We start from the raw sequence: 26,717 nt of genomic DNA, 5'->3' as shown, positions 1-26,717 counted from the left end.
TTTTTGGGAAAAAACACACGGCATGTTTGTGCCTATCAGTGAGAGCTGTGTGCTGAGTTGAGGGAGTGGGTGTGTAATTATCTTTTTACTCTTACTCACGTTCCAGCAGTTATGACAAAACAGTCATGGTGCAATCAGATGCTGAAATGGATTGTAATTGCTTGTCTGTTTGTCTGGACAGGTAATTTAGCACGTTAATGATGAATTGTACCGTGAGAAAAGCCAACTGTGAATATGATGTCTCAGAGTTACTGGAAATGATGTAGTTGTATTTGCAACACATTCACACAAAGAAATGGTTATAATGGCATACGTGAGTGTTGAACTGGGATATGATAGAATACAGTGCAGAATATTATAACCGCATTGCAATTGGAACTTTTAAGAATTTCAAATCTGTTTAAATTATTGTCGACCCTGTGTAATCCAATTTGATGATAACAACAATATAACAGCTGGTATAAGGCATTGGCACCAACTCTGCAGACATTTCTTCAAAACGCACTTTGCCTCCCACTGCTCTTCAGTTGAGTTAAACGTCTGCCTTGAGCTCAATCTACACGTGCAAGTCCTTAATGGTATCAAATCAAAATCAACATGTGGAATGTCGAACTCTTTTTGTACTGACGACTCTTCTCTCAAATCGGCTCCTCATGTCCCACTGTGTCTCAACCATCCGGATACTTACACTTGATGTTCTGTGTCGGTTGGCTTTTTGTAATGTAACCTTTTGGTACATTAACATTTGACCTAAATTCATGCCGAATATAGATGCTGTGGCCAACCTACAGTTTCAACCTCACAGTGAGCAACACCTTGAAAAAGACGTGTATAACTACCTTTTCATCAGTAGCTCACTCAGTCTTTCAGCAAAGTCTGGAGTTTAATGCAGAGCCGGTATTTTCATCAGATTTAAAAGATTATATCTGATATGACGACAGTGTATGTTTCTTGGATCACAGAAATCATCCTTAGCAAACATAAAGTGGATCATGTGCAAACACACGTGCACTGGAAACGATACCATCTTCATACTTTGTTCTCATCTGACAGATACGTTGTGTTTTCTCCAGGTTTGTTCATGCTCTGATGGAACATGCATTCACAGGAACTGGCTGCAGTGATGTGTTGGTTTTCCTCGTCAGGTGCCTCATCTTCCCTCTGGGCGTTGTCATGTTCCCCTGCTTCATTTGAGCATTGCACAGTCTGGTGGTTTTCATTTATCTCAGGGATTGTTAGACACTGGATCATTTACTTAAAAATTACTCTCAACACTTTTGCTGAATTGCAGTGAATAAGAGGTTTGTCTAAATTAAAAGCTTATTGTGGCTTTTTGTCTGGTTGGATTAGACAAGCTCTGGTGTTCTGTACACCAAATTGATAGAATATCAAGATGTCATAATAGTTAGTGTCTAGCTTTACAAAAATAATACGTCCATTTGGTCTTTACACATTTTTTGTTATGCTAGTGGCATCAATGTTGGGATAGAGTTGAGGTCTCTTTGCTCTGTTGGCCCAATCAACTCAAATATTCCAACGACTATTAGATGTTTTGCCATGAAATATTGTTTATGTATCCATTGGTCCTAGAGATTGAAATATAATGAATTGGGTGATCCCTGAACTTTACCTGTAGAATCACCAACAAGTCAGTTTTCTTTTATCCTGTGAAATAACTCAACATCCAGTGGTTGGACAAAAACATTTTATTTTGATATATATGATACAGTACATGAATCCTAATACTGATCTTCCCTGATTATCTTTAAAGTTTGGTATTAAACAGCAGTCAGCCAGGAGTGTGCTTGTGCCTCACATGGACAAATCACGATCTCTGGTGACGTCTTGTGTAAGTGATGAATATTAATGCTTCTTCCTTAGGCTTTGGCCCAGAAGGCTCGAGATGGAAAACTTCTACCTGAGGAGTACCAGGGAGGCTCGTTCAGGTAAACATCTAGATTTGAATAGAACATAAAACATTTCTACAAACATAAACCTGACACATAATTTCTTAGGGAAACAAGAGGCACATGAACAGTAGTGACATCATGATGTCAACAGAAAGATTTCCTCATGTGTGGGAACAGAGGCCTCGAACACCTTCTATCTTTCATTTCTAACTCAGTGACACGATATCTGTTTCCACTTTCATCACTTCAATCGGATTTAATAAATCGTCAATATGTATTATGCATATCCTATAGTTCATGTGATACTGAACCGAATGTGGTCTTGGATGACAAGGATCATTAGATGCTGCACCATCAATTGCCAAAAAGTGGAAAGGGAGGCTTTTCAGCCCATTAGAATTAATGGTGCCATTGAGACATAAATGGGGTTTCTGTGTCAGGCAAGAGCGATGGATTCCAATGGAGCTGCAGTCCTCTATGTCCTCCTGAGGATATGTGTGTGTCTGCCCTCCCTCCATTCATTTGCCCGCTTCCCCCCCTGAGCTAGAATTCTCATTAAGGCAAAAAGCAAACTGCCCCCCCCCCCCCCCCCCCCCGGTCAGTCTTACTGACCCTACACCGCATTTAGGAAGAGATTAGAAGGCTGGATCTGCCGTATGAATCTTTACTGATCAGTGTTCTGTTTTGTATAAAATTTGATGCTCACAGCCAATTATAATTAATAGATTTAATTCACCCTCGTTTTTTATTCACTCTCTCCATGTGGTAATGTTCTTTTCTTTGCATCAAGGAGCTGGTTTTAGAACCACGGTTTTGTCCACTTAGTAAATTTGTATGCATTGTCCCTCCCCCTGCTGAGTCTGACTTCTTTCTTCCATTTCTCTCCGTGGCAGTATATCTAATCTCGGGATGTTTGGCATCAGTGGCTTCAGCGCTGTGATCAACCCTCCTCAGGCGTGCATCCTCGCCGTCGGGACTTCCAGGGCCGAGCTGCGACTACGCGAGGACGACCAGACCCTGCGCACCCAGCAGCTGATGACAGTCACTCTGTCCAGCGATGGACGACTAGTGGATGACGAATTAGCCTCACGGTTTCTTGATAAATTCCGAGCAAACCTAGAAAAACCCCAACGCATGGCGCTCGCCTGAAAACACAGAAGAAGCACCAAACACCTTCCTGATAACGCCTGTCTCATGCGGTCACGATCAGACGGTTCTTAAGAAACTGATTCCCATTGGATTAAGGCTGACAATGTAGTCTTGTGTATATAGTGTCTCACACATAATAACCAAGCATTGTGATGAAGTGGGCTTCTGTGACACAGGGTTCTAGCAGTGGTGCCAAATATTACCAAGACCGAACCGACACAGCCGGGTGCCCGCATACTGTAAAAGCGATGTTTGGTCTATCACACCAGTTTGTGTATATATATAAAGTTAAAGTTGTATTTTTCAGTACCAGCGCATCTATTCTGTGTCACTATTCACACACATGCAAATAGAACATGGGACTGAAAATGGGACCTTCTATGTACATTTGTCCGAAATATTTATTACTGAACATCATTGGCGAGGCTGTGCCCACTAAGGGTCAACCCACATTTCCTGTTACAAAATTCAAAGTAAATTTCAGACGTTGTTCATGTTAATATGTTTTAACTTATTTAAAACAAATGCTGTGATATCCCCTAAAAATAACTAATCCATTAAATCCATGTGTATACAGACTAAATACAACCATTTAGGTTTGGGTGTCCTCAGATGCCAATAAAACACACTGTTCAACCTTCAGATGTCTGTGCGCCTCATTAAAACATGTTCCTCCCACCTACAGCTATCGGGGAAACCACAGATGTGTGTGTCTGTGGGTGTGTGTGTGTTTCTATTTAATTAAAATCTAAAGAGATTACATAATAATTATTTCAAAGAAGCCAATTAGGATAATTTGCTGAGCGGAGTGTACGGGTCAGCCTTCGCTGGCAGATGCGTATCTTTGCTGTAAGCGTGGGCAGAACAGCTGTTTACATACAGTATGCATCCGCACCAGTCAGGCAGCGCTTATCCCAGATATGCATAAGCAGAGTCCGGTATTGTTCCTTTTGGAGATAAAGGAAGAAGCTGCGATCACAGACTTTCATTTGTCTCTGTCTTAGATTTGTTTTTCACATATTACTACATGGAAATAATCTAAAAATGAGGACAGGTGCTGTTTTCTAAGGTGAGATAAGGACAACAAGGTGCAGGAGCTGAATTATTATCCAATCTGATTACGTTACTCCCATGATAGTGACTCCATAAAAAGCCTTTTTCTCTATTTTTCTGCTTTTACCAGAACTTTACACACACTTAAACACTTCTCAGTGACTGGAGCGGGGACATTTTGTTCTGTGGTTGCTGTGGTATCAGATTCTTGTGACTCTGTGTTTAGGAGGGAGACATACAGGGGAGGGTACATGGGGGCCATACAGGCAACTGGCACAGTCCCACTGTTTTCTACAGTGTGGCTACTGTTCTGAAGACACACATGCACCTTCCACAGGGCTAGTTACCACGGTGATGCTTGGTAGACTCAATAAAAAGTGATGAGAGGAGAAACAGTGCCCTTAAAAAAACACTGAGGAGTGCACATGCACTTTTTATGCCTCAGTGACGGCGAAAGCCAGTGATTGTAGGTTTTCTTTTTTGCAGGTTGTCTTGTGAACACAATATTTAGAGAACACCTTAAGGGAATTTCTTCAAAGTTGGTATAAATGTTCACTTGGACTCAAGGATGAACTGATTAGAATTGGAGTTAAAAAGTAAAAGGTCAAAGTCACTGTCCACACAAAACTTTTTTTGCTTAATGAATGTTCAATTAGACTAACAAATCAACTGATTACAAATTATTTTTTTCATTGAACATGATGTCTCAAGTCTGCCTTTGGGATATTCCTTCCCATTGTGACCAGTTGTACCTTGGACTGATTAGGTGTCAGTGGTCAAAGGTCACAGTGACCTCCTGAGTCTTGGGGGAAATAAAAAAAGTAAACTACACCAAGAGGCAAACAACCGCAGTTTGTCGTCGTGATTCGTTAAACACTTTTTTTTTTATTAACACTACTTATTTTCATATTTTTACTGCTTTTAAGCTGAAAATCGCTTTTCTTTTTTTTAAATATTAGCTGGGCATTCCGTTTTGTTAGCTATACACAGGTTATTATAACACATTGGAGTCTAATCCATCATCTGACATCACTTCAGGGCCTCGACCAGTCTGTTCCTGTTCTTCATCCCCACTCATCTCTTCCTTATTGAATTTAAACGTGGTGTTGCTTGGTCAGCTGAGCTCATAACCCTGGGCCGCTGTGTTGTGTGAGTCAGATCGAGTCAGATGCAGAAAATGAGACGATTCCTTGACAATAAAAGAACCCAGTAGCAGACTGACAGGGAAATGGTTAAAAATGCTGAGGGCTAATGATGAGCGCATGTTCATTTTGTTGCCCCTTCATATTGTTGCGTTACCATAGTTCCTAGCCTAATGAAATGTTTGTGTTGAAACAGCCTCCTTGTGTCATTAGTATGCCGTGTCTTACAGGCCTAATATCTTTTGATGAGGTATGTGGTTCTCGCTTTGGAAGCTACATCATTTTCTGTTTCTTATTTGTGGTTTGTGCACTACTTTATGTCAAGATGCTGAAATCATGTCCCTTTTCGAAACCTTTATTGTGCTCTGCCACATTGTACTACCGGCCTGACAGCGGCTGTTAAGCAGTGCAGTTGATCAATGCCCTTCCAAATATCAGCTCTGCCCGAAAATACATGCAGCAAAACATGCTCTGACATTTCCTCGGCTTTCCTGTCGCAGCCTGACATTTACTCCCCTGACTGCCGCCCGCCAATCTCTGCTCACCAATCTCGTTAAATGTAACAGCTGGATAAGAGAGCCGCCAGACCTGAGGTGATCAGATATTTTTCCCGCCGAGGTTTTTGATGAACTGCACGTAGGTTCTTGAAGATAGCGCGGCGGCTCGGGCAAGGTGTGCAGGTCAGACTCATGGACGCACAGTATGCTGCAGAGGGATGGAGGCAGTTGCTATGGCGACAGAAGTGGGCAAGCGAGCACTTCTGTTGTGCTGGTATTTGGATGTCCTTCAGATATGTTGGGCCAAATAGCAAAATGGGCCTGAATGAGTCTGCACCACACCCGTTTCGCTATCCAGCTCCTCCCCGTCCTCCTGGGCTCTGTCATAGATGGGTTCTCCATCTACCGCATGAATGAACTGGTCCAAGACTTCCAAATGAAATCAAATGGATTGTTAACAGATACTTTGTCTTATGAAGGAAGCTTGTGTTTGGCAGGATAAGAATAAAGGATCAAATATGAATCATTTGCTCACTTCACAGGAAAAATCCTAATGGTTTTATCCAATAATAAACCATTTCAGGCAGGAATCTGTGAAAGTGAATTAGTATGAAGCATAAAGTGTCTGTTATCTATGCTTTTGTAACTGTATTGATGTGAATACCATACGCCTGTCACATGCTCAGGGGATGTACAGTAAGTCCAGTGGGGGAGGGGCTCGCAAACATCTTGCCCTTGTGATCAGCTTGTGACCAGAGGCTGATGTTGAATATATGACTCTTGTTATAATCTGAAAGTTTTCACTTGTAAGCAACAGAGGGTCAAAGATTGGTGATTGATTTTCATCTGGAACCATAAACAGTGACATATTTTTCTTTCCTCTCGTTCCTTGACTTTGGCGCTTTACAGGGAACTTTCCCTGGTCTCCCTCACACACTCAGACACACACATTTCCCTGTGTGAATAGGCTTAGTGAATGATCGCCAGTGTTGGGGAGTGGCTTGCTCTCATCCACATTATCTCACGCTCAAGTTTGTTCAACCATTGTTGACAGGATTTCCTCTTGTCTCTCTCCATTTTCCCTTACTGCCGGCACCTCTCTATTCACTCGTCTTTTATCTGAGTCGTACAATTTAAATACAAAAGCTGCCCCAAAGTTACCACCTTGGACTTCCCCTTCCTCCTTCTGTCTGAGCTCATCGACAATGTGCTACATTTAGAACTTTAGGTCATTTCTTTGAAAAGCCTCTTTTACCCAGCATCCTGAAAAAAATCGTGAAAAAGTCCCAATGGGTAAAACAGATACTGAAACAAAGTTACAAAAGCGGAATATACGGGTTGTCATAGCTTTTTTGTCTCAGTGTTTATTCACATGCTCCTTGGAAGCTCTATTTGTTCTCCAGTGAGTTGTGAAGTAGTTTTGGTGTGTGTCATGTGCTTGGAAGTCGAAATGTGGGAAAAACAAAGATGCTCTAAACAAAAGTTGTTGTGTAGAGCTTTTACTGCACTTCTCCAACATTTGCATGTGGGCAAGATGACATTAGAAGCTACTATTTAGAGCGAATTGTAAAACTATTTAAAAAGGGATAACGTCAGTATCACCTGTCACCAACTTTTTTGTAGACTTTACATTTACGTAAATTTACCCCATTGTGCAGATAGAATCAGGAAACTGCAGCTTATGAACAACTAGAACAACTGGATTCCAGAGTCCAGTACAAACCTTAATACACCTAAAGTAGTTAGACAATAGACAAAGGACAAAAAAGTGTGGCATCTGCAAACATTTCACCTGTGAGATCACAGAGGCTTATCGTGAGCGTCCTGACTGAAAGTACGACCCAGATGGGGGATGACACACGACATTCCAGTTGGCTATACAGTAGTCTGTGACACTCGCTGTCCAAACACGCCTGCTGCGCTGTCCCAGCACCCAAACACAAGCGAGACCCTTGCTTTGTTGTTGTTGCACAAAGCCCGGCCTTTTGAAGCAGTCCACTCATGCTCCCATGACGCTGGCATAGCTCATTCAGTCCGAGACACTGCTGCGGTGAGGCAGAGCTCATCCATCGACCAAAGATACACAATCAGGGCACACTCCTAACAACCTCCCTCACCTCCCACACCTCCAGCACGGGCTGCAACATAGACAGACCTTCGATCGCCCTCGGTAGCTTCACTGAAGAGAAAGAAGCAACAGGCCAACAAACGACTGTCTGATAAATGTCCTTCTTTAGGTGGCTCAGATCAAAATGTGTGGAAACTTCATGATATTTTGTCACCAGCTGATATTTTACAGAAATATTCTGGACCACAAACTTCACAAAGTAACGTCATTACAACACATCTGCGCAAATTTGGATGGATTTCATCTCACTTGCTCTGTACGTATATGGTCATCTCCTGCTCACATTCCAGTCAGTGCGCTGGATGGGGGGAAAAAGGCACGTTGCCTCAGAGGAATGCTGAGGAGGTGCCACTACTCGGCTGTTTCCACAATGATCCCCGTCCGCAAGGACGTCTGATGAGAACGCGCATGTGGGTGTCCTCACTGAGCAGCCATCACGGAAAGTCTGGTTCGGATGTGTGCTGGCTGCTGACTCAGCACTCGGTCAGATGTTTAATTTAGGCTCATGCCTCAGATACAGATGTTTTCTGTTGTCTGCTGCCGTGACGTCATACATCAAAGATGGTAAAGATATTAACCCTGGAGCCATCTGTGGTCAAGCTGCTGTGCTTACAAATCCGCTTTGTCCCTCTTCTTTCAAAGCCACTTCAGAATATAAATAAAGAGATATGATCCATTTAGGTCACATTCATGTTCACACAAGCTCCTAAACATGGACGATCGGCTGAACAAGTTTATTTTATTTGTTTAGACTGACGGTGATGGAGAGATTCGTGCATTCCGTCGCACTGAAGTGTTGACCGACTTGATCTTTTCTTAGCCTACAATGGGACATGTGTCCTTGTTCGACTGTTTGAAAAGAGATTTATCAATCACTGCAAATGTTCCACACCGACTCAACTATTCAATGAAAGGAGCCGATCGCCTTTGCTGCTTGTGTCAATGTTGTTTCTCCAGAGGGAGAAATGAGGACAGACATTGTTCAGAGAGGGAAACAAACTCAGGCTGGATAACAATTTATCTCCAGTGTCTCTGTCTCTAATGCTCAGTTTCTCATTATCTGTTGGATGTTTCAATGTTTTACCTTTACCGCAGAATATAAATAAATTTTTACTTTTAATATTTATAGAAAACACACTCATTTGAAATCACACTCTTCAAGGGCAAACTTTATTTATGTTGCGCATTTCATACCGAGAGCAAAAGTTCAGTGTGGTTTGCACACACACACAAAAAAAAGTGAACTAAACCGTGGTTTTCCTGCAAGGTGTAAACATGCTTGTTTTCTTACTGTCATTGCTACAGAGCAACGGTGACTATGGCAACAGGTGAAACAGGAAGTCACTCATACGTGTAGGGGGAGGAGGTGTGAATCATTTTCATCATGATCTTTTCTTTTGAAATAACAGGTGCGTGACAATTCATGAAAAGAGATACACTTTTAGAATCTGTGTTACGTAATATGCTGCATCTATAAACTCTCCAGTGGAATCCAGTATTTACCTACAGGCCATCAGTCTGTCAGTTTTTCACAATCACTAGTAAAACTTGACTTAGCTCTCTGATCTGCCCCAAACCAGAAGTCAAGAGGGAAGTCCAGGGGCTAGTCCCATTGACCCATTGGGACAACTCTATTGTTCTCATGGTTTTAAGCATTGTTTGAGTTCCACATATTCATTGCCTTGTCCATTCACAAATCAGAAGTAGCTGTGTGTTGGGATTCATTTTAAGGCTCTAATGTCAGCTTTTGTGCTCAGGTGTATTTTGGCATTTTTAGCATGGCTCTATTGGGGATGGCAGCGTCCATCTGTTGGTTTGTTCTCTACCTAATTCCACACGGCAATATCTCAACTATTACATGAATGTCCATGAAATCTGCTGCAGATATCGTGCTGCCTTTGGAAACCCCCTGCTTTTCTCTCTTGTGTCACTACAAGGGTGACATCTGTGGCTTTGTGTGAAATCTCAACACATGCTTCTTGATTGATCGCCATGATATGTGGTGCATCCCTGATCCCCTTTGGATGAACTGAAATAACCCGAACCCTATAACCTCAAACCCCTTCAAGTCAGAAACCCCCTTATTTAAAAGCTTAGCTGGGGCTGCACTTCAAACAGAGGAATATAAATCAAAGAATAGACAAAGATCCATGTGCACCAGCCCCTGCATCACCATTGGCTCATCATTTCAACTGAAAAAAAAATCCAGCACTTCAATATATCTTTCTCCTAATTCCAGGTGTCTGTCTGTCTGAGGGTGGCTCGTATATCTCAAGAAGAGTTCATCACGGCTGATGGAACTAGTCAACCTAAGTGATGGTATCGATTATGACAACGTACTTTTATTCTATTGCCTTTTTTTATATTATTATTCTTTTCTCTGCCTCATTCTGAGCTGCCTGCTGCTGTAACAACTGAATATCCACAGTGTCTGGATCAATAAAGTTTTTCTTATCTTATCTCATAGCGCATTACAACAATGGACGACAGCTGCTTCTCCAGTTCGGGGGGTTTCCCGAGCTTTGGATAAACAGGTGAGCAGCTCTTTGTGCAGCAGCGGTGGAGGGGAGTCCGTTGGTCTTTTATTTACTGTGGCCCAATTAATGCAGGTAATTAAAAAAATATAAAAAAACGCAACCAGCAGCATATTCCTAACAGACGTGTTTAGAACAGCTGCTGCACTAGTGAAATATTCCCATTATCCTCAGCTGTGCTCTGGTAAACATTAGCTATGTACTGCTAAACTAATACAATACTAAATAAAGATTGTTAACATGGCAAACAATAAAATTGCCTAATATATATTATATTACATGTTAGCATTTGTCGTTACGAGTAGAACTATGTTGTTGATGTTAGCATTTAGCCACTATACACTTACAGTCTTCTTGTCTTGTAACTTCATGTTTTTCACTGCTGAAGAGTGAAAGAAGTTTCCAGTTGAAAGAGACATAACTTATAATTTTGCAGTTTAATAACATTGCACACAGCCACAGGTTTAAATTGCTATGAATATCGTTACTATTATTAGAGAATCTCAACGTGAACAGAATATATTTCCTCTCTCTCCCTGTGGCCCCAGCCTGAATTCAACAGGTCCCAGCTCATCCTGATATAATGGAGTGACTTGTTTGAAACACCATGAGCCTTTGATGGTAAGAATAACGGTTTGAGAGTGGAGGGCGGGCCAGGTCACATCAGTTTATTTGAGTGCTGTTCCCATGACTACAAAGTTACTGGCCACGCTGAGCCATTACACATTCTTTATGGTCGGTTGGTGAGGAAGTCACACAATTACAGACCAGCAGTCATGCTTTCTATTCACAGTTGTTAATCAAGATATTGCACATCACATGCAAACAACACAAGAGACGCTGTTGCCGGGGAGATTCCCAGGAGCCAAGATGACTCAATCCGTCCAATGGTGAAGTCAAATGTGAAACCTGAGGGTTGGAAGTGGAAAGTGATCTGGATGCTGAGATAAAGTAGATGGAGTAGATTTTCTTGACCATTATGTTTGCCATTCGTGCGTCTTGCGATCGGAATTTAAAGTGAGTGAATCCCTCTGCTGTAAGATGAGATAAGGAAAGCAGAGAAATGTGCGCAACAGGAGATTTCTGTCTCCGTCTTATGTATCTGTGAAAGCTTGAAGATGAGGTGTCTCTCTTTGAAATGGATGTGACCCCTTTCAATTGGTGGCACAGGATCACGCTGAGCAGGAGAGGAAGAGCGTGTGCGAGGGAAAATCAGATGAATCGAAAAAATGGACTGAGCAAAGAAAAAAAAATGGCCTCTCAGAAACTGTTGCTGTCAGGAACATGAAAAGAGGAGGGGGAGGGACGGCTAGGCAACAAAAAAAAAACAGAAGAGAGAGATCACCTTCTTCTTATCTCACCTTCCTCTCTTGCCCCCTCCTCCTCTTCCTGCCTTGACAGGAAGAGAGGGTGGAGGGCAAGAGAGGGGAAAGCAAAAAAAAGAGAGAGAGAGAGAGAGGCTGTATGAGGTGGGGCGGGACGGGAGGTGGGGCAAATGTGGGAGAGGCAGAAGGGTGTGTGTGTGTGTGTGTGTGTGTGTGTGTGTGTGTGTGTGTGTGTGTGTGCGTGTGCGTGTGTGTGTGCCACCAGCCTCTGCGTCTCTCGGGCACAGAATAGAAAAGTTGGGGTAAAGTCTGAGTCAGCTCCAGGAGCGACCAGACACTCACAGCTACTCCCTCCACAGTACCAGTCCTCCTCTCTCTCTCTCTCTCTCTCTCCCTTTTTTTTTTTTTACTGCTCTCTCACTCATTCACAGCCTCTCTCTTTCACACACATACACACACACACGTGAGCACACACATACACACACACGCACACACACACACACACACACACACACACACCACTCCTGGCAGAGGGAAGACAGGACCACAGGAGAACTGTTACACACCTTTACAACCAGATAGTCACTGAACGCCAGACGCTTTGCCCAGGATGTGGATTCTTCTCTTGGGGGTCACCTTTGGATTACTGGCCTCGTCCAGGTCAGAGCAACTTCAAGGTGAGGGGATTGTGCCTTCGCCCAGTGGATGGCTCTTTGTTTGTGGATTTTAATTTTTTTCCCCCCATCTTACTCTGCCTTAATTGTGACTGTCTGGCTGTCTGGTAAACCTCCTTTGTTACCAGATTTTACAACCAGACAGTATTGATTACTTTTTAAAATATTATTTTGCATCTTTTTCTTACAATCCTGAGCTTGTAATTGAGAAATTGTGTTCATGTGAGGAAGAAGACAGGGAAAGAAAAAGAGGCTGAGGCTGCTGCTGCTCGTAAGAATGGACAAGTGGATGCCGGCAAGAGAGAGCGCGTGCTACACCAGCACAGACAGGCTTACGTCTGGCAGCCTCAGACTCCTGTTAGACACAAAGGAGACAGGCGCTCATGCTCTGTCTCACACGCATTCACACGCTGGGAAGTATTTAGCAGGAATTTGGATGATCAGTCTATGGCTCGCAGAAGCCGTTCCTTGTTTTTAGTTAGAGGCAGAAATAAGAGATCTTTTCCTCTTTTCTTTTTTTCCCCCCCTCCTTGCAGTGCTGCTACAGCTGGAGTCTGTGCCGCCACGCTTAACGCTCTATTCTCTGACACAAAGGATGTTCAGCAGTTGCAGTTGCTGTAGCTTTTCTCCCCTCAGAGTCTCCCTCTTCTCTCTCTTTGTCTCACATGTGCGCTCTCTGTGTGTACGGCTTTGACGGGATTTATTGCTCGGAGCGATTTATATCTCTGGTGGAGAAGTTGGTGCTGAATCAAACAGGTCTAAGGGTTTTTTTTGGCTTGATCCCTTGAGGTGGTGGTGGTGGGGTTGCTCACAAAGACCTTTGGTACAAGTACAATCAGCCTCAAGTTATACATTCGACCAATGTTTTCCATGTATTCAAAGTGAAATAAGAGACTGTAGACGGACTCTATGTGGAAAGATGGAGGGAGGTGCATCCCCTCCCTTTGTTATCGGCTTGCGTGCATGTATCTCTATGTTTGAGTGTTGAAAGCAATTGGTGTCTGGTTTTGAATCAAAGCACCCTGAGGTGGTTACTGGTCGTCCTGGTCCAGACGCCCTCTTTGAACCTGAAACTCATAGCTGCGTCTACAGCAGTAAGAGCAGGACTTGTGGACTTGTGGCCAGACTTCCGTGCAAACCAAGATGGGATTTATAGAGGGTTTTTTACAATGCTGTCTGGATGCACACCAATAAGCATCTATGAGCCTGAATGGCTTGGTCACTGGTTTCTCTTGACTGAACCTGCTCTAAAGGCAGTCAAATTAGTTCGTTCCAGTTGCTAATTGAATTAATCTCATCTATTTAATTTCATAGCTATATGACCTCTGCAAGGGGTGTAATAAAAATCCAATTTGGAATCATTTCAATTCATTAGTGCCATTCAATAATTTAGTTGACGAGTCGACTGAAAAGAGTCATGACCAATCTGAGACCTTCTAAATTTAATAATTTCCTGTCCGTAATCTTTTTACATTGATGAAAAAAGAGATAAAGATATTCAGAGCTTTCAACTCATCCAATACTTTCCGTTACTTTATCTGATGTGTGCTCTCGTATCTTTTGAGTTTCCTCCATCAAGTGCAGATATGGTAACTAACAGACTGACCACAACCAAAGAGGATCAGTATCTTTCACCCACACACAAACTCAAAAGCATGCACTTGGGCAAACCTGTTCACTGAACTTCCTGCAAATGCTGTATTTGCCTCCTTGGCTTTAACCACCCGTCCTGCATGTTGCCCGTGTCATGTTTCAAGGTGACGGGCGAACAGGGGCCCCGTGGACTCGGACCGGGCCCTGACAAAGAGGGCTTGTGCCTGTGGAGCCTCTGAGTACCATCTCATGCCACCTGAGACTCTCAGACACGTGTTTGCCTCCTCTACCACGGTACCATTCTTTGCAAACCAGCCACCCTGAAGCTAAATGGCCCTGCACCAATATCTCATGTAACGTCCTCTCCTCGCTTTCCCTTCTTCTCAATGAGCCGCCGACGCTGATTGAGCTGCTCTTAAATGGTTAGGGGTTCTCAAATTTCGGGTTTTGTGTGCAGTTAAACCTACTAATTACTTTTTAACACCATTTTATGAGTTTCATGCTCTCCACACATACCAACCACCCCCCACACTCACACCCCCACTACACCGTCTGCTTTCCCTTCTCATATACACTAAAGTCTTTGTGTCCCTGGGAAAACTGCTCAGTAAGAGCTCTGTAATGTACAAACATCTTCTAGCACGAGGCTGGGATTTTCAGTATCACCAGAAAAACAGAGCATTGTATTGAATCTTTAATTGACATTGAATGTTCGCGCTGGGCCAAAAACAACGAGGTTTCTTATTCATAGTTTTGCAAAGAAGACAAAACGTGATCAATAAAAACAACCATGGTTACATTAAAAGAATAGTTTGATTAATCTGATCATTTAAAAAAATTAAGAAATATGCTTTTTCCCCCTGGAATTATATTAGAAGATTAAAACTGCTTTCAGACATGCACCGAGCCCCAGACATTTTGTGGGGGGGCCGGATGTAAGGATGCAAATGTCAGAGTCAGTTGCTTCAGACAATCTGCTGAGTTATTCCTGCTACAGCCCTCGGGTAAAATGTCCAGAAAATATCCAAGTGAGCCCATGTGAGAATCCAGCAACATTCACAGCAAGCGAGTGGGCATGTTGATGACACGCATTAGATGCAAAACGGAAAAAAAAGCACTAAATACCTCGAACAGACAATGAGATTGGAGAGCTTTTGGTGATAAGGGCGAATGCTGGTGTTATGTGCTGTAAACAAAAACAAATGATTTCCGCAGCGGGATTTTAACGTTATGTCTCCAGGCGCCACCACTCGCCTGAATGTCCTGGACAATTTCCTGTTGTTGTGGACGTGAGAACCATCTCCTGATTTGGAGATGTTGCCTTTAATGTGCCAGTAAGCACATTTCTGAACTATGGAGCGAGCAAAAGATTTGTTTCTTCATGTTTTGTGAGCTAAGCTAGGCTAACAGCCTCCTGCTATCAGCTAGAAAAGTGAGTAAGGGCATTTTCTTAAACCACATTTGATAAAAAAGAAAGTAAAAAGGCTAAAAGACTAAAGAGACAGATATTTATTTGATAAAAACTTTGATCTGGTCAAATGTTCCTCAGGTTGCCAGTTAATAGTTCCAACAAAAGCAGCCAGTGAAAGGAGTCCTCTGCAGAGAAAGAAGTGTTGTTAAGTGTGTTATTTCCACCAAAGTCTCTATTATGACTGTTTGAACAGAACGGAGGAGGTCGAGCTTCTTATCACAGATCGTCTATTTAGATTCACTGGATTTAATTCAGAGGAGAAATGTGAGGCCAGTCCTTCTAAAACAAATCAATCTTAAACAAATGATAAGAACATCTGCCTTTTATAGTTAGAGGAACACTTGGTGTTGTTTTCAACAGTGATGGGTGGAGGTGTTGGAAAAATGAAGGTCAGAAAGGAAAACTAAGTGCGTGTGTGTGTGTGACAGTGTGAAGACATAGGTTTAGGGTTAAGGTTAGGGAAAGTTTTTGAGTTAGCCATTTATTGTGTACTTGTACTTATATATTTGTGAGGACCATTTTTTAGCTTAGACCTTACTCAGTGAGGACATTTTTGGAAAGTGGGGACATTTTGGCTGGTCCTCACTTTTTCAAAGGCCTGTTTGAGGGTTAAGACTTGGTTTTAAGGTAAGGGTTATAATTAGGTTGAGGTTAGGGTTAGGCATTAGGTTGTGATGGTTACGGTTAGTGTGGGGGGCTAGGGAATGCATTATGTCGATTAGTGTCCTCACTAAGACAGACATACAAGAATGTGTGTGTGTGTGTGTGTGTGTGTGTGTGTGTGTGTGTGTGTGTGAGAGTGTGTGTGTGTGAGAGTGTGTGTGTGTGTGTGTGTGTGTGTGTGTGTGTGTGTGTGTGTGTGTGTGTGTGTGTGTGTGTGTGTGTGTACTTGCCCTCTTTAGGACCAGCATAAACACTGACCTTGTGAGGACCAGTAGTCCTCATGAGGGACCAAAGCCTGGTCGTAACGAGGCAAAACATCGTATCTGAGGTCCTGGTTAAAGTCGGGGGTAAGATGTGAACTGTTAAGGTTAAGCATGAAATGGTCATGGTTAAAGTTACAGTCAAGGTTTTGGTTAGGCTGTCCACAACGAGTGGAAGTCAGTGCAAAGTCCCATTAAAGATGACAAACTTGGGGTTAGCCATTTAGTTCTGATGGTTACAGTTAAGTTAAAAGGCTAGGGTATACAGTAGATTCTGTGTTCATGTTCTCATGCTATTTCCAGAAAACTCTGGTGAGAACATTTACAGCAAAGTGTATGTCAGAAAGAAAAAGTTATATGAGCCAGTTTGGTGAGTGGTTTTAACCTTGACATCAAGATATTGACCTGATATAGTCTGTTGCTCTTGTCCATGCAGGGTCACAGCTCAGCAAAAGCTATAACTCAAGGAATCATCTGCCGAAATTCAAGTGTGTTTGTGCGCATCTGTGATGTGCCTGTGTGTTTGCGCGCCAGCCTGCAGGGGGTAATTTGTACTTTATGCTGGCATAGAAAAGACAAACACAGAGTAATGAGAGAAAACAGGAGGAGAGGAGATAGATGGAGGGAGGACTGTGAAAGTGAGAGTCAGACTTGTCTATTACTTCTTGAGCAGCTGGAGATTTTGGCACAGACACTGTGTTACAGCTCCCTTTCTCTCTGGTTCTGTCCACGCAGACTTTGCAGTCTCCTTGGTTTCAACTCCATTAGGTGACAATGGAGGCTTTGGGAGAGTCTGTGCTTTGGCATAGCCGGCCTCTGGACTGTATAAAGACACCCATGACCGTTCCCTCTGCATACTAATGATCAGGCCTCAGATTCATGTCAGCCCCCCTTTTCTCAGCTCACTGATAGCTGCGCTGTCTTAGATCTCTCTGGGCAGGTTTGCAAGGCCGAGACTGTTTTTCACCACTTTACTTTCAGGGACACTGAGCCATGTGGCAGCATGTGTAGAGGTCCTTTCAGATTTGTGTGTATGTGTGTGTGTGTGTGTGGGTGTGTGTGTGAGTGAGTGAGAGAGAGGGAGGGAGCGAGCGAGAGCGAAAGAGACAGAGAGAGATAACAAAGAACTGAAACTACTTTGCAAAACAAGTGTTGGCACTCCTGTTGCCCAGCTGCCACCAACAGTCGAGACTTCAACTTCCTGCTGTTGCGAGTGCTCTGTTTACTCATCGCAGTCAGTGGAAAAATCAGGGGATTTTAGTTTTTTAATCATACCTATTCATATCTAGTCTTTTACGAGCCAGCTTTCTGCACACCAATGAGATAAACACGTCCAAATCATTGGATGATTTCAAAATGTAATTTTCTTCAAGCCAAAATGCATATGTTTTTTTTTCTTCATCTCAATATTTCACTATTTGCATTCTGCAATACAAGAATCAAGGTCAGAATGTAGTATAAGAAACCTGTCCAAGTGGTTTCTAAACAGTGCACTTCCTTCTTTTCTGGGTTGAACTGAAAAGTGTCTATTAAGACTGTATTTGTCAAAGAAATTTGCTGGAACGTGGAACGTGGAACTACAACAAGTACAACCTACTGGAAAAAAGTTGTTGAGCAGTAAGATTATTGTGAAGCAACAGGTTTTATAGGTCCCAAAAGTTTTTTTCATACTGCCGCTAAAAGAAAAAAATATTGTAGAGTTTGATGCTCTGTTATTACATAATGCTAACTGAAATAACATAAGATGTAGTGTGTCATCTTCCTGTACGAGTCTCATGTGGCTGAGACATCTTTAACAACTCGTGCACCCGTCGCCATGGTAACGCATTCAAACAAGCAGCAAACAGCTAATGCACATAGGGACGTTTTCCTCAGTGTATGTGCAGAGGCCACTTGATCTTCATCTCCATTCAGTGTTTGTGAAGTAGATTACTTTTTTCCCAGAAGTGGATATGAAAACCACTGATGCTTTTATTTTGTCCTACTGCACAAATCACTTCATGATCAGATTTTCACAGCGTACATGTTGATAATGAATTTTAAGTCATTTGCTATTTCACCCGATGATCTTCATGGCAGCTATCAGATTTTAGTTCTATATTTCAATTAATGATCATGTGCTTTCAAAATAGCTGCACAGAAATTCTCTTACACTACATTGAACACTTTTTTTCTGTGTGGAAAGGGGAACCATGTAAAGAGCACATAAATCACTATGGAGACAAAGTCACGGGTAAATAGTCAGAGTACGAGCTCTGTCTCTGTTTATATTGCAAGATCTTCCCAGGTTCTTTCTCTGGTTTTCTTCACAATGCAAATGATTATCGGCTGATATCGGGAAACTCCCAAAGTAAAGTTAAGTGTGTGGCTATTTGAATAATGTGACCTGCATGTGCACACGTACTCATTTGGCTTGCTGGGCCTAGTTTGTATTTTTGGTTTCATCCCAACAAAGTTTCTCCTTTACTATGGCAAATGAAGCCAAGAAGAATAACACTAAACACGCGCTGTGTTCTAGTCTCCAGATTTTATTGTTCAACCTTTCATTGATCTATAACTTTAAAATATGTTTTGTACAATAAACAGTTTTTTGTGGTTTACTGGCAAATGACAACAAATTCATAGGCTCTTGTTGTAGAGATATTTTTGAGATATTGTCAATGTCAATTTTATTTATATAGCACATTTAAAACAACTTGGTTGACCAAAGTGCTTTACAAATTGAAAGGTACAACAAGAAAACAGCAATACGCAATATATCAAAAATACTAATGATAAAATCTCCACTGAAAGAAGCTAGACCTGACAATGGAGGAAATCTGCTTGTCAAGTTTAAAAACACTGTCAAAATAAACACCTTCACAGAGGAGTGAATATTTGGGGCTAGAGGGTTTCCAACACAATGACCTCAGTCTTGTTTTCATTTAGTTTGAGGAGGTTTAAGTTCATCCATGATTTAATGTCATTTAGGCAGTCAAACAGGAGCTGTATTGAACTATTTGTACATCATCCACAAAGCAGTGGAAAGAGACGTCATATTTCTAAAAAATGTACACTGTGGCAGCATATATAAGAAGAATAAGACGGGGCCTAGAACAGAACCTTGAGGGACACCACATGTAAGTGGGGCCGTCCCACCTGTTGGTAGGACTGAAACCACCTGAGTGCAGCACCTTTAATTCCTACACTGTTACCTAAACGTGACAACAGGATTGAGTGATCGGCAGTGTCAAAAGCAGCCGTCAGGTCTAAGAGCAACAGGATCTCCTGAATCAACAGTTAAAATCAGATCTTTAAAAACTCTCTCAAACACTTTTATACTGGTGTTATTTTTATATTTATTTCTTTTCTATCTAATTTTGATTTGGTGATAGCAAACGACTGCTATTTATAAGAACGCTAAGCATAGATCAACTGACAAGATGTGCTGGGATGACATTTGGTGAAAAGCCATGGTACCTGTTACACAGACGTGGTAACTTCTCTAATCCATTTGGCATGTGCCTCAAAAGCTCACCGGGAATGGGCGGGGTTATTCAAATTTAGCTTGACGACTATTGGTTATTAAATTCTATTGGCTTGCAAATCTGAGGGCGGGAGATATCTTGTTGCGGGGGAACGAGAGGCATTCCAGTGATAAGCCAATACATATTTTCACAGCCTTTATTTTACACCTTCAGGCATATAAGAATGTTGGGTGTTTCCATTTCGACAATTGGCTAAAAATGTTGTGCTGTATGCAGTTACAATTACTTGACTAATTTTACATGGCATGGATGTGAAAGCATTCACATGCTCCATCACGACATACGACAGAAATCAACAGCAGAATGAAAGATGTGGAATTGAAATCAAGTGAAAAAACTGCATCTCCTCAAACAGGACAAAAAAAGCTACAAGTGTCCTCAACACGCTGCCTGAAAAATATCACTGAGCAGTGAAGAGCTCCTCTTTCAAAACCACTGAATGAATCCCAGCTGTCTCAAATTGATCCCACTGTGTATTACATTAATCACGACTATGTGATCATTTCTATTGTATGAGCCACAGCATCTGCATCCTTACTGTGGTTTGTAGTCAAAAGAACTCTGGGTCTTAACCTTTATTCTATTTCAGTATCTGCTGTTATAAATATGATTTTGAGATGCTGAGGTATGAAGAAAATTAAATCATTTTTGATTTTACATGTATTTTAAAAAGATGTGTTCAGTGTAAATCTGGTATCTTGTGTTCTTGAGTGAACTGAACAGTTTTGTTACTCTTCTAAAAAATATTGTATTCCCTCTGAAGCCAAAACACTCAAATTATGGACATATCATCATTATTTACAATATAAAGTGTATTTTTCCCCCTTTTCTTTCCCTGCAGTGAATTCTCGGAGCTGCAGCTATGCCGGAGTATTCCTGGTTGAGGGACCATCCCGTCACTCCCTCACCTTCTCCATGGCTGAAAAGGTGTGTGAGCAGCTCGAGACCACTCTGGCAAGTCAAGAGCAAGTCGAGGAGGCCTACATTAAAGAAATGGAAACCTGCAGGTGAAACTACAAGTCTTTGTATGAAAAAATGTTCATTATTGTGAACAACAATTTTAATTAAACTGATTGTACAGATTGGACATTTATGATGAAGTGTTTACTGGGCCCCATAACGTTGATCTTCCTGAAGATGTTCTCTCACCTGAAAGTCCAAACCAAGGTTCAAGTCTTTGTTACATTGCAAACATTAGACGTGTGTGTCTGATACCAGCGAGTTGTCCATTTGACTGGAAGTAGTTTTTTTGTTTGAATGGAGAAAATTTATGAACCTGTCCACATTGTTATTGTCGTTGCCACTCTCATTGTGGTATTACTACTAACAAAATGAGATAACTGGACGGAAAGACTACGAGCAATCATGCGAGCTGCTTCTTTTTCTTCTTCTATTGTTCAATGCTGTTTCAACTTCCTGGAATTGGCCTGAAAGTCTGAACTATCAAAACCAAATGTTTTCACACTGTAACGATGGTTCTGTTTGATCTGGGGTCATATTTTGGTCCGTGGTCTGAAGGACCTTTCACACCTGTTATTTTAACTCAGACCTCCAACATCTGAAGATCAGGACTACACAAGGTCTGAAAGGTCACAATGAAATGCATTTTTTTTTCATTAACAATCAAAAATCATAGCTAAATTTAACTATTGAACTTCAACTTTAAGTGCACAAGATCACCCCACACCACACATTTATAGATGAAAAACCAGTAAAGAGGAAGAGGGTTTTCCATATGTGTGATGATACACCCTGTTTGTCATGTGGCAGAAATCCAACCAACTTCCAATAAAGCAAAACGAGCATCTGCTCTTCAACAGTGTTTGAATTAGTTCCATTTTTCATATGATGTAATATGTTCTGACGTGGCTACTTGGAGACATCTTGCATCAACAAACGTCTCTAAGTTGTGTCAGAAAATGTCTTCTAATAATAACATTGCTGTGTCCATTCAGGTACGGCTGGACCAACAATGGGAGCACCGCCATCCTCAGACACTCGCACCATGAAAACTGTGCAAAGAACTTGAGCGGCTTCATTGTTCATCGACCCACTGGAGCTGATGAACAAGTTGATGCCTACTGCTATGATGACAAAGGTGACTATAACTACAGGAAACAGTCAGTTCTCGTCATGTGAATCTACAATTTGCATCTCTCAGACCTGTTGCTGTTTGCTTATCCATTTTGGTAACATCTACTTCTTGTTCACCATGTTCCAGTTGGGCCTGAGAAGAACTGTGAAAAAGCATTCGCTCGACATTTACCCTCAGATGAACCAGGTCAGTTTAATATGCCTTGAATACAATAAGCTCATTCACCCTCAACTTAATTATACTCATATGTTGCCATATATCAAAGGTTTAAGCACGAATAATAACTGATAAACAAAGCTTTGAAATGATGAATATTCATACAGCCCTGTTTCTATCATTACACCTACTGACTTTTAAAAACATGCAGTTTCCAGGTTATTAAACTCGGTTGATGTGAAATGTCATAAAACTGAAAGGGGAAAAATGAAATTCAAATTCCTATTTAAAGTATAAATATTTGAATTAGAACAGAATGAAACCTCAGTCTTGTAAGTAAATGATCTCATCGCTATTGTCAACGCCCAACATCCTCTCATCTCCGACCTACGTAACCTGAGGTTGGGACATATATTGTAACGCAGATCAATCTGACCTCAGAAAGAAGACAACTGGTGGCAACCTATCAGTTACTCAACCATTATTCATCCTGTTTCCCCTTTTTTTGTTTTTAAATTGCAAAACCAAGACGCTGTAGTAACATTTTGCATTGCCTCATTTGTCTGTGCTGACAAAGAAATGCAGCAAATGCAGAAAATGGATTGAATGCAGGAAATCACGAATAACTTGGTGTAGTAAAACAAATACTATCACGTGGGATCTCAGAGAATGAAACCATATCAACTGGTCAATTAACACTTTTGTTAAGAAGCATAATCAAACAAAAATTGTGATTTTTAATGTTTGAAATTAAAGGGGAGAGAGATTAGTGTTTCAAGCAAGAAGTGAGTCATTTTGTTCTGTCATTCATGATCCGCTTTCTCAATTATTTAGCACTATTTAACTTTTTTAAAGATATTATGCAGTAACATAATGTGAAGAATGGCTCAGCGTCAAAATAATAAACTCAGCTTCACTGATAAACTCTACCATGCATTTTAATATGTATTGTAATGTAAATGTTGGCACGATAAAACTACATGAGATGATGAAGTGAACATTAGTTCCATATGAAATAATAATCAGGATTTAAAACCACTATAACATTATCTCTAGATTAATGCCAAGAGAAGTCTAATATGTGTACACAAGCGATAATAACCAATGTTTGAACTTTCTATTCTCCAACCAGCCGAGCCCTCACCACTGCCTCAGGGCCCAACAATATCAGGCGAAGCAGACTCAGGGTCCACTCTCCAGTCACAACCCAAGGATACGGCTGACATTGAGGGGGGTGACACCACGGTAGCTCTCTGGAAAATTGAATTGACCACCATAGTCACCACCCCTCCGACAGAAGTGAGTGAGAACAGCACGGGGGGGTTCATTTTCACTCTGGCGGACCTCGACCAGCCCATTGGATCTGGGATGACGCCAGGCCTCCCTGAGGAGGAGGGAGCCTCTCCGACGGCCCCTGTTGGAGAAACAGAGAAACCACAAGCTCCCGCTGGAAAAGAGGAGGAGACTGGGGGCACAAGCGATGACGCCACCAAAGAGCGTAAGGAAGTCACATGCAAAAGTTAAACAGTGCACAACTAGACAGCAGTCATGTGATTACAACTCAGCTCTTTACTTTATCTATAACACAAAAACACCTCAGTGGTACAAACTGTATTCATGTTTTTGTGGAGAATGCTGATTTATCACTTTTGGGAGTATATTCTGCAAGTTTGCCATTATGTGGTCCCCCCGCTATACATCCACAAAGACGATGATTCAAAATGGTGACGTTTTAGTTCATCTGTGCTCAAAATGCATTTTTCTGAGAACACCACATCCTCTCCTGTGCTGCAACAGGTTTCGAGGGGACTGAAGGAACTTTAAGAACACAGGACGCCCCCTTGTGTCAGTTTGAGCTGTGGAGTATATTTGCTACTAAACAGGCCTCAATGGTTCCATCACTTTGATTTTCTCAGTGAATTTAATAAACATTTCAAACATAAAACTGCGTGTTAAAGACATCAAAGTGAATATAAGTATAGTTCAGCTGGCTGTACATGTGAATTCAAATAAAATACATTAATCAGATTATTCCTGTGTAACTTTCAGTATTTGGTTAAATGACATTCTTTGTGATACAGCCACAAAAACTCTATATTTGTGTCATCCAGGTTTACGCTTATATATTTATTATGTCAGTGAATAATCTGTATCTGAGAGTCAATGTCTGCCTTTTGTTTTATCAACATGCAGCTCCACAACAACCAAATGACAAAGGACAGGTCCGGATTCCTGTTGATCCGAAATCTGACCCAAAGGAGAGCCGCAGTTCACTGGGTGAGAATATTTCCTATTTCTGTTCCTATTCTCTCCTGACAGTGATTTTTTTTATTTCCAACTGACTCAGCTTTAATACTGTCGACTCGTGGCTTCTTATTTCTCCCTCCAGACTGGCTGGTAATCATTGGGGTGATTGTGGCAGTTGCTGCTATTCTTTTAGTATGTGCAGTTGTTGCCAAAAGAAACAGGTGGGACCTCCAGTTTATATTTTCATTTCATTATTCTACACTATAATGTAATGTGTTTTAGGAGCAGTAGACATTAGCCAGAGTTTACACATATTCTGCTGCAGGCTAGAACATTTTTTTTAATACTAAACAAATGTCTGCGTCCAGTTTGTGCAGCAAACGACAGACGCTGATGATCACGTCCAAGGATGGCGGCGAGGGGAACGGCGCTGCAGCACTGGCATCCAGCTCCCAGGAGCGAGAGCAGGAGATGGTGACCCTCATGAACAAGGAGAAGATCCAGGAGAACGGCAACACCGAGGAGTTCACCGTCATCACGCTAGAGGAGTCGCCGGATAAAGAGCAGCAGGCGTGAGACGGGAGTCGTGGAGTTTGAAGGCGAAGAGGGAGAGCGCGAGGAGAAGATGGAGAGAGTATATACAGACGTGGGTTGGGGGCTTCAAACACTGGAACCACTTCGGTGATCAGCAATGAATGGACGCTGAGTGAGGGTCTATGTGTGTGTTACTATAGAACGATTGTCTAACTTAAGTGTTTTGGGTCTGAAGCTGTTGCCTCTCAGAGGGGACCAGGTCTTTTCAAACCAACATGTGCAGCCGTTAGTTTGTGTGGTGTCCCCAGATGGTGACCCTCATGTGGTGACCCTTGAGTGGCGGTCAAAAGAGGGCCGTGCACGGTGGGGTGTCATGCGTCGGTGCGTAGCAGGGTGTGCGAGCGCGTTTCGTGTCCTGTTCTTTGTGTTTGCGAGAGTTGTGCGCTTGCGTGTCGATGACGGGACTGGAGAGGCATGGGTTTAAAAGGGAGGGGGGTGGGTAGAGGAGGGGGGTGGGTAGAGGAGGGCGTCATTTGTGACGAACATGTTAATTACAGATTATTCTCTTTGTAATAGAATTGGTGAATCCTAAACTGTAGGAAGTCGATGATGAAAACTGTGTTATTTTATTTGAGAAAAAAAAAAAGAAGAATTTTCATGTGTTTTGTTTTATTCGTTTGCTGAATGTTGTAACCTTGTGTATATTTCAGACGTCGCCTGTGGACTGAAGCTTGTTTTTATTCCATTTTCAAGAAAACCTGAGGAGTTCTACCTTAATACCTTAATTTATGCATCTTTAAGTCCCCTTTTCCTTGGTCTCTGTATATAAAGTACATGTTTGGAAATGCCTTAGCATTAGATGCCCATGCTTTTTTTTATTTTTGGCAGGAAGGGGCTTTATATCCTCTTTAAGTAGAAGAATGTGTTCATTTTGAGATTTATTCAATCAGAAAAAGTACCTCTGAAGTAAAAATGGATTTTGCAATATTGCAGTGGGTATTGCATGAATCAGCTTGAGCATTCAAGAAATGTGCAATTTGTGCAAGTTAATATGGTATAAATTTACATCGAGTCCCTGATGTTATCCTGAGGATAAGCAGAATGATAATCATGATGTATATGAAAACACAGTGTGTACTTTGATTTGGGGGGGAAATGAGCAAAAGAAAGATTTGGATTGTATCTGTAGCAGATTGATCATTTTGTAAATGTGAGATTATTAACTTGAATGCTAAATATCATATATGATATTCAGCATGAACTAAATATTACACGAAGGGGGAGCCCATGTGCTGCAAACACTTGACAATGTAAAAGACTTCTCATGAGATTCTATTGAAATGTCTCTGATTGGAGATGGGTGGGTGGGTGGGTGGGTGGGGGGGGGGGGTGAATGAAGCCTGTGTTCTGGTCTCAACAAACCACTCACATGGAAATGCTGCAGTTTTTGCGACTGACCTTCTCATTGGCTAAATATAACATACATTGTGTCATTGTGTAATCAGTTTTATTCCCAGTGTGACAGCTTTTTTTTTTTTTTTCTGGTGTAAAAACTGAACTGTAAACAGATTTTTTGTTTCTGACTTGTTTCGTTGTCGCTCCTGCTTTTTGCTCTTTTATCATTGACTCCGACGGGAAGTAGCAGACGTAGTCGTGTAGGCAGGTTTCATGACCAATTAACAAAAAAGATGTTGCTGGTTAAGAAAAAAAAAAAAAGCTTTGTGAAGTCATGAACGAAATAAACGTGTATAGAAAGAGA

At 41.7% G+C, this 26,717-nt stretch overlaps 2 protein-coding genes across 4 annotated transcripts in view; both read left to right on the top strand.

Annotated features, from left to right (window-relative positions):
* The window catches only part of pdhx (pyruvate dehydrogenase complex component X), a 28,325-nt gene extending 24,624 nt beyond the window's left edge, over positions 1-3,701 (top strand). The window contains exons 10-11 of the mRNA XM_034588630.1: positions 1,882-1,946; positions 2,804-3,701. Coding sequence (XP_034444521.1) covers positions 1,882-1,946; positions 2,804-3,059 — 321 coding nt within the window. The 3' untranslated portion in view covers positions 3,060-3,701. The remainder of the gene's footprint in view (positions 1-1,881; positions 1,947-2,803) is intronic.
* An 8,284-nt stretch (positions 3,702-11,985) lies between these two features.
* On the top strand, positions 11,986-26,717 carry cd44b (CD44 molecule (Indian blood group) b). 3 transcript variants are annotated; one of them, XM_034588545.1, is made up of 9 exons: positions 11,992-12,410; positions 20,763-20,933; positions 21,882-22,024; positions 22,148-22,207; positions 23,310-23,371; positions 23,420-23,675; positions 24,371-24,454; positions 24,567-24,645; positions 24,793-26,717. In XM_034588545.1, the coding sequence occupies exons 1-9, from the start codon at positions 12,349-12,351 to the stop codon at positions 24,998-25,000; spliced, it is 1,125 nt and encodes a 374-aa protein (XP_034444436.1). In that variant the 5' UTR covers positions 11,992-12,348; the 3' UTR covers positions 25,001-26,717. The 3 variants fall into 3 exon arrangements, with proteins under 3 accessions (XP_034444435.1, XP_034444434.1, XP_034444436.1); XM_034588544.1 differs by having other exon boundaries at positions 11,986-12,415; positions 20,768-20,933; positions 23,310-23,675; XM_034588543.1 differs by having other exon boundaries at positions 11,990-12,410; positions 23,310-23,675.

This window comes from Hippoglossus hippoglossus, chromosome 6 (assembly GCF_009819705.1).
Source record: "Hippoglossus hippoglossus isolate fHipHip1 chromosome 6, fHipHip1.pri, whole genome shotgun sequence".
NCBI lineage: Eukaryota > Metazoa > Chordata > Actinopteri > Pleuronectiformes > Pleuronectidae > Hippoglossus > Hippoglossus hippoglossus.
This window is presented reverse-complemented; position numbering and strand designations above follow the sequence as displayed.